Genomic DNA, 11,820 nt, shown 5'->3' on the forward strand with positions numbered 1-11,820 from the left:
GCAGCGCGGCCATCGCCGCTTTAAGGGCGAGCGCCAAGGACGCGGGAGAGAAGCGGAACCGGCGGGAGAAGGAACCATTTTATTGGGACAAAGTGAGGGAACAGCGTGAAACGGGAGCCCCGGAGGGAGTACAAAAATAACGAGCGGGTTCCCCCACGGCCGGACACCCCCCAGCCCGTCCCGGTGGGCGCTGTTCGCCCCCCCGGAGCCCCGCGCCGGGATGGGCCGGAAAGAGGCGAATTTTGCCCCAAAACCGCCGCTCACAGCCCAGGTGTTTGCACCAAGCCAGCCCGTTGAGTTCAAGGAAGCGTTATAAAAATAGTGTTTAAAAAGAAGCGTAAAAGGAGGAGGTGCAGAGGGATGAAGTGTTCTCCAGACCCTGCCTCTGGGAATTCTTTCCAGACCAAGGTCAATCAAGTGTTATTTTGTTCCTCTCTTTTTAGGGAAAGGGGCGTTTCAGAAGAGGCTCGGAACTGCTGAAAAGAAGCGACTGACACTCGAAGGGAAACAGCCTCTGCCCTCCCCAACAGCCCGGACTGCCCCCCAGCAACCTCTGCCCTTCATTCATTCCCCTCCCTGCCCACGTGTGAACGATTCCAGGTCAAATCACAAAACTCAAACTCAGTTCCGAGTGAGCATCAACCACCAAGGACTTGATCCCTAGTATCCTGTTGCTCCTACCTTGCTGGCAGAGCCACAGAGTTTCCCAAAGCCTGAATTCCAGTGAGGCACAGCAGAGCAAACCTCTTCCTCCCAGGGAAGGCTCATCTCTCCCTACATCCAGCACAGTACCCATTTTACCCTCCCAGTTGAGGATGGGTCCACCTTCCCCTGCCTGGCAGCAGTCCTGCCTGTGAAGAACTTGTTTTAAGAGCTATTTCACATCCCCTCTCCAGGCCCCTGTGAAAAAAAGCAGTCCCCAAGGCAACCCAGACTAACTCCTCCTGACCCAAAGAACTGCTGCTTCAGCCAACCTGCAGCAATTAGGGGTGAATAAATCAGAGGTGGAAACATCTCAAGGGTGGACTAGTTGTTACATGGCCACAGAAGCAAGAAACCACTAGTTAAATACTACCTGACCTCCACAACAAGATCACCAAAAGCCTTTGAGGAGTGAAGCCAAGGAAACTCATAAGGACATGCAAAAGCTGGCAACAAGACTTTTTCCTCCCCTCATAAAATGTGGTTTTATTCTTAAATAAAGCAGAAAAATCTTGAAATAAAGAAATGGATGTCCCAAGTAACTGAAAAGTGGAACTCCTTTCAACTGCCAGACAGAAATTCTACCACACAGGAGGGGAAAAGGGAAGGACATAAAAACAGCTTTTCATGTAGGAACCAGCCTGTCTGTATCAAAGTTGTTGTAAGTTCTCCCCAAAGAATTCAATCAGTTTAGCAGCCATAGCCTGGATTTATCCCAGAGAACCTTTCCAGCAGCCAAAGCTCTTATCACATCCCATTAAGCCACTGCATTTAAAAGCACTCACCAGCACAAGATGGCACAACATAAGCCCTTCAGTTCCCACCAGCCACCTGCACTGCTGCTTGAGAAACCACCTCCTGGTGTCTTCTTCAAGTGTAACACTCTGGACCAGCACCTGGCTCAGAGCTGGGCAAGGCCACTGCAGGAGGTCACCCTATGCCCAAATGCTACTCTGAAAGCAAGCAGAAGTTCATCTCCAAGTAATGTTTTAACCTGAGAAGGCAACAGGCAAATCAGGATTATTTTAAGACAACTTCTAGCTATTCAGAGCAGGAACCCCTCATGGGTGCTCCTTTAATAAAATACAAGGCAAGGGAACCCTGCACTTGCCAGAGGACCCAAAATGGACAGCCCAGGTATCTGGGGAGGTGCAACAGAGCCTGTACATGGAATGTGAGAGAGCTACAGCAGTCTTCAGAGCAGTTTGAGGCAGAATTGTTTGGAGGAGATCCAATTCTGCCTAAGAGTTCAACCCTCTGGGTTCTACATTTGTGTCTACCAGGTAGCCATTTGGCCACATGAGGTGTGACTACTGGCCTCTCTAGTGCAGGGGACCCAAGAGCTGAGACCATGAGACCACCTGGAAAAGCTCAGCAACACAAGGCAGGAAGAGCTATCCAGTGGTTAGAGCATACAGGACACTACATCACACAGCTGTCCTGGCCTATCTGCTCTATATTTCTTGGAGGATTGCAATCTAAAAGGATTGCCTAGAGAGGGACACTGTTAGCCACAGGTAATAATTACAGATTGTTTGAAGTCTTCAGCTTCTCTTGCTCCACCACAGTAGCAACACCTGGCTGCACTAGTATCACTGGAGCATTTTCTGAAGAGGCAGAGGTTGCTTGGGATTGCCAGCAGGAACAGAGGCACATGCCACAATCTGTCCTCCAGCCTCCCTACCCACCCTTGTGAAAGTAACAATAGCATGTCAAGAGCCCTTCAGTGAGAGATAAAACACCAGTAAAAAAGCTGAAGGCTGACAACATCCCTCCTGCTAAGGTGATTCTAGGCCATCAGCAGCTCAAGTAGATCTTACAAAGACTGACCTTTAACAAATCAATACCCATAAATACCAAAAACTGCAGTGTCAAACAGCTATGCAGAGCTGAGCCAGCACAGCACAGCAAGAAAGGGAAAAGCACACTGGATTAGTGTTCACCCAAGAGCTTCTGCACCACCCAAGCACCTGGGTGGGGGCAGTTTCTCCCTCTGAGGACAGCAGCTTCTGAGCAGCTCAACCCTGCTGGCAGGTGAGCAGTCCTCTCCATAATTTGTCTTCATAGATGTTCTCGTAAGCCTGCTCTGCTGGATTTGAAATGCAGAAGTTTCCCTCTCAGGAGGGCCAAGTGTCCAGCTCAGGACGGTGACTCCCAACAGAACTGGTATACAGAGGAGTGGATCAGCCCCAGCACTCAGCTAATGACTGAAATGCTTGTGGGCCCACTGGATTACACCAGAAAAGGACTCTTCATTGTACACTGGACCTGTACAAGTCTTCAAGGTTACTGTGACCAGAGCTTACCTAGGGCAATATTGTGCAAGCCACTGAGGCAGAAACCCCAGTGCCGTGCCTGTACAAGCCCCTACATACATCTGTCTTCATTGCACACAACTAGATGGCCATCTCTTGTATTTCAGAATCCTGATTGTAGCTGGATATGCTCCAGCCCAGAGCCAGGAAAGCAGCTGGAGGCCTCCGTGCAGCAACAAGCTCCTGCTCTAAGGCTGTGTGTAGTAAGGCTCAACTTCAAACTGCACTTTCCTCCTTGTTTAAAGCCACCAGAGTCTTGGTTTCAAGGAGACCTTGTTGATAAGGCAGTTCTGGATTCAGGCAGTTTCAGTGCACAAAGCCACCAGCTGTCAGTGTCCTCCCAGCTCAGCTTCTCTTCTTCCCAGGCAAAGGGATCCAAACTGCCAGGTGACAATCACCAGAAGCTGATGCAATCATCTTCTTTGCCCACCCCAGGTATGGCCAAGTGCAGACACGAGGGAGAAGAGTCCAGAAGCCACCTGAATGGCAGGATGTGTGACGAGATTGGGATACATTCTGTTCACGGGAGGAAGATCCTTTTACACTCACCCACCAAAATCCACTGGACTCAGCCTGTCCCTTCCCCATCAGAAGTTAACTCCATGTGAGCTTCTTCCAAGATGGAGGAGTCCATCCCCTCCAGGGATATGCAGACAGGTGGTTTCTGTCTCTCCAAACTTAAAAGTCATTTCAATAGATACAAATAACTGCTTTTGGCAGCGTAGAGGCATTTGAGATTTGAAAACATCTGGAGTGCAGGACCCAAGTATATGGGGAAGTAATCGGTCCTTGACCTAATAAATAGAGTAGGAGGAAGTCTTCAAGGTGGCCAGTAGCCCAAACATAAAACCTGAAGTCCTGCAGAGACCACTAGGAACTTTAGTGCACCACACTGCATGGGGGCATCTCCTGGGATCCACTGCCACACAGTTTCTCTGACACCTTTTGTTAGGCTCATGAACTATTTGGAATCTTGAAGTTCCTTTGCCTTCTTCAAAATCAGATGGACATCAGAGATAGGATAATCCTGTGTCAAAGAAACCAAGTGATACAAGTGACAACCTGGTGTTTCTTGTGCACACTGTCTCACTTGAGCAGGGCAAACCCTGACAACAGCATTCTTGGCCTATAATAACCTAACATGCAGCCACCTTCAGTTACTCCCTGAACAACTTCCTGCTTTGTAACTGTTTGAGCCTCAGTACCCTTCAAGAAGGTTTTGGTGTGTTTATCTTTTAATTTGTCCTCTAAGGGTACAATGAGCTGGCCTGCTACAAGGGCTATCTTCATGCCAGAAAGCCTTATCAAAGCCAGTATCTCACACAGCCCAAAGCAGGAACTGGCAGAATCAGAGATATCCTACCAGGCAGTGCAGCTGTTTTCAACCTTGGGCTCTCACAGAACTGAACAAAAGCCTCTGGCCAATAAACTTAACACTCTTACATAGGGTTTCACATCCTTACTGGAAAATATTAATTTTCCAGCAAACTAAAAGATGCTAAGAACCTCCAGTCTGTGACAATTTCTCTGTAGGTCAGAATGGGTGCACAAGCAAAAGACTGACACTTCCAGTAATGCTCTAAGATGCCTGAAGATTTTTCTGCATCAGAAATGTGGTCCTTCTCTTCAGCCAGGCACACCCGTCTCTCACCACCACCCTCTCTCATGCTGCTATTTCAAGGCTCTTCAAATTACTCCACATGGCAACTGTATTTAATCCTTACCTGTAGCAGCCTCATGTTCAGAGTGAAGTCTCCTTCCAGCAACTGATCCCGGATTAGTCTGAAAGATGGAAATTATTCCAGCTACTTTGGACTTTTTACAGAGGAACTTTCAAAACAGACCATACTGTGCCCTTAAAGAGAGGCTTCTGAAAACAATTCTGCCACCATTGTGAACAGCAACTAGAACCTGTTCACCAGATGCCCTAACACATTCCTACAGAAGATTCCTGGGTCTTATGGAAAGGAGGGAAGAGCAGCGCAGCAGGAAGGCTCCCCGGGTACTTACGTCAACATGGCACAGCAGACAAGCAGCAGGAAATCGAAGCGTTTGTCGTCGGCGAAGAGGGAGTCCCAGATACGGATGACATCTGGCAGCAGGAACTCTTGGGACAAGAGCAGGGTCAGCCAGCGGAAGGCAAAGAACTGGGGTTTGATGTTCTGCTCTTGCTGTCAGACAAGCACCAGGCAGAGAATGAGTATGTGCCCTTGGCCAACTCCCTGCGAGTCAGAGACGCATCCCACAGCTCCAGCCCCATCTCCACCCGGACACAGCTCTGAGCTGCCAACTCCCACTGCACCAGCAAACCCTCTGCCTGCTCCCAAAGGCTCTCACACTCAAGATAGACTGGGAGAGATTTTCAGTGCAGCCATGCCACAGGTCTGCAGACAAGCCTGGAGAAGAGAATTCTCCAGGGGGACCTTATAGCAACCTTTCCAGTGCCTGAAGGGGCTTCCAGGAAAGCTGGGGAGGGGCTGTTTATAAGGGCTTGTAGTGACAGGATGAGGGGCAATGGCCTTAAACTAGAGCAGGGGAGATTTAGGTTAGACATTAGGAAGAAGTTCTTTACAATGAGGGTGGTGAAGCACTGGAACAGGTTGCCCACAGAGATGGTGGAGGCCCCATCAGTGGAGACATTCAAGGTCAGGCTTAACCAGGCTCTGAGCAACCTGATCTACTCAAAAAGGTCCCTGCGCACTGCAGGGTGGGGCTGGACTAGATGGTCTTTAAAAGGTCCCTTCCAACCTCACACATTCCATGATTCCATTAAAATGTTCTTCTGTCCACAACATGGAGCAAAGGAAGTTTTTCTCCCTACAGGAACTATTTATGTTAGTTCCGTTCAACTTGCCAAGTAACTTTAAGGTCCCCATTTGAAGAGCATTTTATCTGCAAAGCCACAGCCCTCCCCCTCCAGCAGAAGCACTTGTTTTGTCAGGATTTCCTCTCCCAGAAGCCCTATATCTATCAAAGGGTTTACTATTCATAAAAAGAAACAGTTTGCACTGATGGTCAGTAAAATATACTGTGAGAATTTCTAGCCTGAAGCTTCCTTGTTTTCTGCTGTTAAATCCCAGGGACCATAAGTTTAATCAAGGTCAAACGAGCTCAGGATCCTGCTGATATTCTTTAAGGACCAGCTGCTCCATGGCCAGGACCATTTCCTGCCAGCCAAACAGTAAGCAGTTTATTTTTCTCCCTACTGAGCCACCAAGGACTTGTCACTCTGCTGACAAACCATCTTAGAGATTATAAGATAAATATAACCTGAGTTTTCTAAACCCCCCTCAAAAAAAACATAAATCTGTGTGATTTGGTGAAGGTTGAAGTAACAAGAACAGCATTACCTTCCAAATTCTCCTTGGACTTTCACCTTAAGACCTAAAGATGTTTTTAACAAATGCCACCTTCTACATTTTCTACAAAACCTACACCAAATCAAGGCACTCAGAGACCCTTGGATGAAAAGGTCTTGGATGAATGAGGTGGGTGGGATGGTCCAGCTTACTGGATTTCACTTTACATCTGCAACAATCTCCATTCAATTCAAATTAGTGCTGTCAGGGCAGCCAGTGGCAATAGAATTGTGTGTGGAAGGGGGGGGCAGGTCTTTGTTTTGCTCTTAAAGACAGAGGCACAATTCCTGTAACCTCAAATTCTATGGCAAAACTCATGTTTTGCCTGATAACCAGAAAACAGTAAAGACCAGGGATTGTGGTCAAGTCACAGAGAGCTCACAGCTGGCAGCTCTGCAGCAACTATTGTTTGCTTTCAGTTAGGCAGGGGAGGAAAGCCTTGCTGTGTCAGCTTGCTCTAGGCTTACTCCAAGGAGAGGTTGTTCCAGCTCACAGATAAGAAAGCCTCTGTGCCCTACAAACAAAGCTCTTCCCACCCTTTCTCAGCCTCTCTACTCAAGCACAGTAACAGTTTAACAACACTGGCTGACATTTAAATGCAGTATGAAGCTCCTTGCCTTCCAACCAAGACTCAGAGATAACACGCAGCTCCTCACCAGTTTCAAATACAGCTCTACATCTTTCTCCTTCAGGGTGGAGTAGACCTTCTCCATTTTGTAGGTAATACCACACTGAGAATCATCCAGACTCTTAATGAAGTTGTCCCGAATTTCAGCCATGAGATTGGTAAAGCAGAAAAACGTGTCTGCTTCAGCATGCTCTGGGGAAAAAAACACACAAAACAATGGAGGAAGAGAGGAAACATCATTGATGGAGGCACACAGGCTCAGAACTGCTCTTATTCCATAATCTGGTTGCTATACTGGATTCAAATAACAGATCCCACAAGATCTTGGCTGGTTTGGTCTGGGACAAGATGAAACACTTAACTAGAAATGCCTAGAGAGCCGCTGCAGATACAGACCCTGTAAGCAACACAAGGTCTGCATGACACAGGCATAGGTAACTGGTCCATGCCCCTAAGGAAACCATCTGCTCTCCCTGCCATCAGCACACACCCTTGGAGCTTCCATGGAATGGAAGCAACAGGCAAAGTACCCCCATTCCATTCTTCCTTTACTAGGCACATATAATGCAAGCAAACAAGAGCTTTTAAAGATATTTCAGGAAGTACAATGTAGGTTCCTGCAAAACAAAAAAAACCCTCAAAAATCCTGACCAAAGTCCTCACTTCCCATGTCCTTACCACTCACAGCCCATTCAGTTTCTATCCATTTGCTGTGGTCCCCAAAATTCCTAATCTCTTTGCTTTTTGGCTCTGATCAGTCAAAACAGAATTGATTGAAAAGCCAAACCAGTCCTTTACCCAGAGAGCACACAGCACAACAGCCACTACTGAGAGGCCAAAGAGTCTCTCACCTTTCCACTCACTGTTAGGATCTGTAGCAAAGGTGTAGTAGAGAGGCCCCACGATTTCATTCATCCCCTGAACATAGGCTATCCCAGGGTTCAGCTTGGCATAGATGAAGAGGATCCGCTCCACCACCTCCCAGTGAGCTTCGCAGCCGTTGGGCAGAACCTCGTACTCACTCAGAGAGCTCGGTGTGGTTTTAAGAGGGGAGCTCACCTGAAGGGCAAGGCAAGACTCAGGATAACCAACAGGGAGTTCTGTACACATGGCAAGTTTGGCTTTTAATACTTAAAGCCCCTAGAAGATATGGGCAGTTGATACCAAGCAGGCCAGGTGTTCACATAAACCAAAACAAGAATCTTGGGAAGCACAAAGGGACTGAACTCCTGGCTGTTCCCGAGCAACAAAGCAGCCTGTAGCCACTGGATCACTGCACCACGCAGGCCCAGGCAGCATGAAACCAAAGCTGTTCCCCTTCTTTGTTAGTAGAATAAGGAAAAGCACAGATCTGTTGTGGTAGCAACCCACCTTCCCCAACAGTGGGGGAAGCACTTGTAAACACCCATGAAAGAGCAGAGAATCAAGATGCCCTTCAGCAGGCACCCAGCTCTTCTTCTAACTGCAGGTTTATGAGATCCAGTTCTAGACAGGCTGTGTAAATTCAACATATCAGCCCTTCAGTATTTTTTCCCCCCCTCCAGAAAGGCACATGTCAAGCATAAAAAAAAAACCACCACCCACATCTTCCTGCAATGCAAACTTCCACCAGAAGTCAGGAAAAAATAATCTACAATCAAATACACCTGTAAATCCCTACCAGCCATCAGGCACATCAACTGGGTCGACAAAGCTGCCTGGCCACCAGGACCTGCTGGAGTCTTTGCTTAATTCAACCACGCAAGCAGAGAAACAGAAAGACCAAGAAACACCCCCTTATCAGCCAAAACCCCCCTGCCCCCAGACAGCCCCACCCAGACCTTACATTTGTGACCCCGCTGCGGTTCCGCGCCACCGTCTGTGACTTGAGGGTGGTCTGCTCCACCCGCCGGCGCAGGGTCTCAAACTCATTCTGGGGGTCCAGGATCAGCAGGCAGGGATAGTCTGTGGGGCGCTGGAAGAACGCCATGTCAGGGTACAGCCTCCTGGGAAGGGGTACAGCAGGGAACCAGGCATAAGAAGAAGGAAGCACGTGCCCCATGTTGAACGGGAGGCTCAGTTTAATATTCAACTGAGTTTTCAAAGTGCAAAGTGTCAACCAAACTGCTCTGGTTCAGAGACCTGAGCCCTTGTGCTTCACAGACCTGACATCTTTGTCTATCTGGAGAAGCACTTCGTTATCCTTGAAGTAAGTATTCCATCGACTGTCTGGGTTGGGATTGAGAGGCTGAAGAAATAAACAACAGAAACAGAACAAGCATGTTTCACATGTATCAAAACCCTCAGTAAACACACTGATGTAACATCCCTGCTGTCCCTTTGTCACCTTCAGGTTTCATTTTTTCTCTCACTAGCTACTTGTAGTGTTGTTTCTGCAGTGGAGGATCAGAGCTCGTGAAACAAGTGAGCAAGGAGGTCCACTCAGAGAAGCAGAAGGCAACATTGCCAATCCCTTTTCACCTGCCTCTTAATGACTTTGTTCCCAAATCAGTTATCCCGTGTCAACAGACTCCTGATTGCAGCTCCAGCCTGCACAGCAGAGATGGTCTTTGTACTCAGGTAAACTCACACAGCACTTGGGTGTTGTGGTTACTAGCTACAAGTATCCTCACCTGTCTCAGCTCTGAGAAGACTCATTAAGCACCCCCACCATCCCCAGAAAGAAGGAAATGCACATTAACATGAACAGCCTATCCTGTATCTGACTCATTTTCCAATATGACAAACTTAACTCCTCCTCCACACACTTTGCTCTCTCCAGATCAAGATCCATGCAAAGTTAACAACTAACCAAGAGGAGGAAAAGAGGAAAAAAACCCAAACAACCCACAGCATTCCAAGACATCCCTGCAACCTGCCAACACGTGGAGTGTTACAAACACAATCTTTACAGCACCAAGGCCTCCAGAGACCCCAGCAGCCCAGATTCCTGCACACTAGCAGAGAAGTCAGTGCTCAGGACCAGTCATGGAAGCAGTTGTATCATTTTACAGTCTCTTCATTCATTCTCTCCCCCAACACAGAGAGTCTTAACAGTGCCTTCAGAGAAGGAAAAAGTCAAGGGATGCAAGAAATAGTGAAAATAATAAAAAAATACAATCCAGTAGCAGAACTAGAAATAAGTGAGTCCTCCTGCCTTTCACACCACAGCCCAACTCGACTCTGCTGCCTGTCACATCCTCTGTTCAGAGCAGCTTGCTCTGAGTCCACCCATGGATCTGACTCCCCAGGAGAGCATCTCTTTGCCAAAGGTGCCTCTTGTCACCTCTCCCTTTCCTCAGGAGACCTGTAGCTGGGCAGCCAGTCCCACAGGAAGGGAGAAGGGATTTGCATGGCAGAAAACATCTCTCTGCACACCTGCTGGTGCTTTGCCACTAACTCACACTGAAGGCTACCAAGAGACAAACACCAGGCTGGTCCCTAGGAACCGTGAGGGCAAAGTTCCCTCAGTCCAAGAGCAGAGCCAAGAGCAGCCCAGGGGTCTGGACTTCAGAACAACAGTTTACAGCTCTGGGGAATGTTCTGCAAAGCAAAGGCTTAACAGTACTTACGTGATCTTCCAAGGTCACATCTTCCCTAGAAACACCCAGGTTGGCTTTGGCAATCCCAGGCTGAATAATCATTTCCTTTAGGAATTGGGAATACAGATCCCTTAAGGAAGAAAAGGGGAATTGCCAATGAAGCAGAACATCAAGGTAACCTAAGCTCAAACAGATCTCTCTGTACCACCCTGCTCAGCCAGGAGGCATTTGATTTTTCTCTTCAGCTGAGTTCAGATGAAGAGGTCAATCCACCAGACCCAGGAGACATCCCAGAGAACAGTGCATCCCACACCAGAAGAATTAATGATGAAGGTATACTTAATTATTTAAGGAACTAATCTTCTGCACATATAATTAGAAATGAAGGAGCAAGTACCCATTTCCTCACCTCTGTTTCTTCAGCAAAGAGCTCCATAAGGCTTTCTCTAAAGGGAGGTAGTTCAGGAGTATCTGAACAGAAAACAGATGCAGACAAATTAGTATTTGGAAAATGAGCTGTTATACCTGTGAGATAAGCAAACCAAAAGCAGCAGTTAGAACTGGCTCTCTGAAAACACTGGGAGGTTTCTCTTTCTTTTCTCTTTGCCAAAAGATAGCCAGGAATATTCTGGGGACACAGGCTTATTTGTAGGCTTGATCAATAGCAAACCTGACTGAAATGCTCTCTTAGCTTAATGCTGAGGGCTGTTCTGATGCAAAGAGCAAACAGCCTCATTTTATTACCCAAAGCAATGGGTTCAGCGTCAGTAAATGCTCCTGTGACTGTGCCAGTGCTCATCTCCATAAATGACTGTTGACTGAGCAGCTTTTAAGCCCTTGTTTATTTGTTGACAGTTTTAAGTGCCCAAACCCAGCGTTGCACTTCAGCAACCCAAAGGCAGGAACCCAAAGCACCCCAAGCCCAACCCACCTTCCAGCAGAGGCAGCGCAGCCCACCGTCAAAGGGAATTCCTGCGGAACGGTAGGCAGAGAAACAGCGACGTGAGCCCGGCTCTCCTCGCTCACCACGCAAACAGGCAGGGCAGCACTTTACTTCCCTCAGGGCGAAGGAGTTTTCAGAGGGATCACCCACAGCACCAGGCCCGGGGCGGGCGCTGCGAGCAGAAACCTGGGGACCGTGCAGGGCCGGGGCAGGAGCGGTAAAACCCACCGACGCCTCCGAGAGGGGGAAGGAAGGGTTTGCCTGGAAGTTTGCGGCTGTGCCCAGAGGCCGGGCGGGGATTGCAGCGGCCTGAGGCAGCTCGGGCTGGAAAACACCCCCCCCAGCCTCGGGT

General features: G+C 48.3%; 2 protein-coding genes across 2 annotated transcripts in view; both read right to left on the bottom strand.

Moving 5' to 3' along the window:
* Positions 1-13, bottom strand: part of ENDOG (endonuclease G) — a 2,207-nt gene extending 2,194 nt beyond the window's left edge. The window contains exon 1 of the mRNA XM_009999000.1: positions 3-13. Coding sequence (XP_009997302.1) covers positions 3-13 — 11 coding nt within the window. The remainder of the gene's footprint in view (positions 1-2) is intronic.
* Positions 14-3,592: 3,579 nt separating this feature from the next.
* The window catches only part of TBC1D13 (TBC1 domain family, member 13), a 10,114-nt gene continuing 1,886 nt past the window's right edge, over positions 3,593-11,820 (bottom strand). The window contains exons 2-11 of the mRNA XM_009999001.1: positions 11,457-11,497; positions 10,935-10,996; positions 10,556-10,655; positions 9,149-9,231; positions 8,830-8,989; positions 7,856-8,063; positions 7,033-7,196; positions 5,028-5,188; positions 4,742-4,799; positions 3,593-4,044 (exon numbers count right to left, since the gene is read on the bottom strand). Of these exons, the coding sequence (XP_009997303.1) occupies positions 3,979-4,044; positions 4,742-4,799; positions 5,028-5,188; positions 7,033-7,196; positions 7,856-8,063; positions 8,830-8,989; positions 9,149-9,231; positions 10,556-10,655; positions 10,935-10,996; positions 11,457-11,497 (1,103 nt within the window). The 3' untranslated portion in view covers positions 3,593-3,978. The remainder of the gene's footprint in view (positions 4,045-4,741; positions 4,800-5,027; positions 5,189-7,032; positions 7,197-7,855; positions 8,064-8,829; positions 8,990-9,148; positions 9,232-10,555; positions 10,656-10,934; positions 10,997-11,456; positions 11,498-11,820) is intronic.

Source organism: Chaetura pelagica, unplaced genomic scaffold (assembly GCF_000747805.2).
Source record: "Chaetura pelagica isolate M959 unplaced genomic scaffold, ChaPel_1.0 scaffold405, whole genome shotgun sequence".
Lineage (NCBI taxonomy): Eukaryota > Metazoa > Chordata > Aves > Apodiformes > Apodidae > Chaetura > Chaetura pelagica.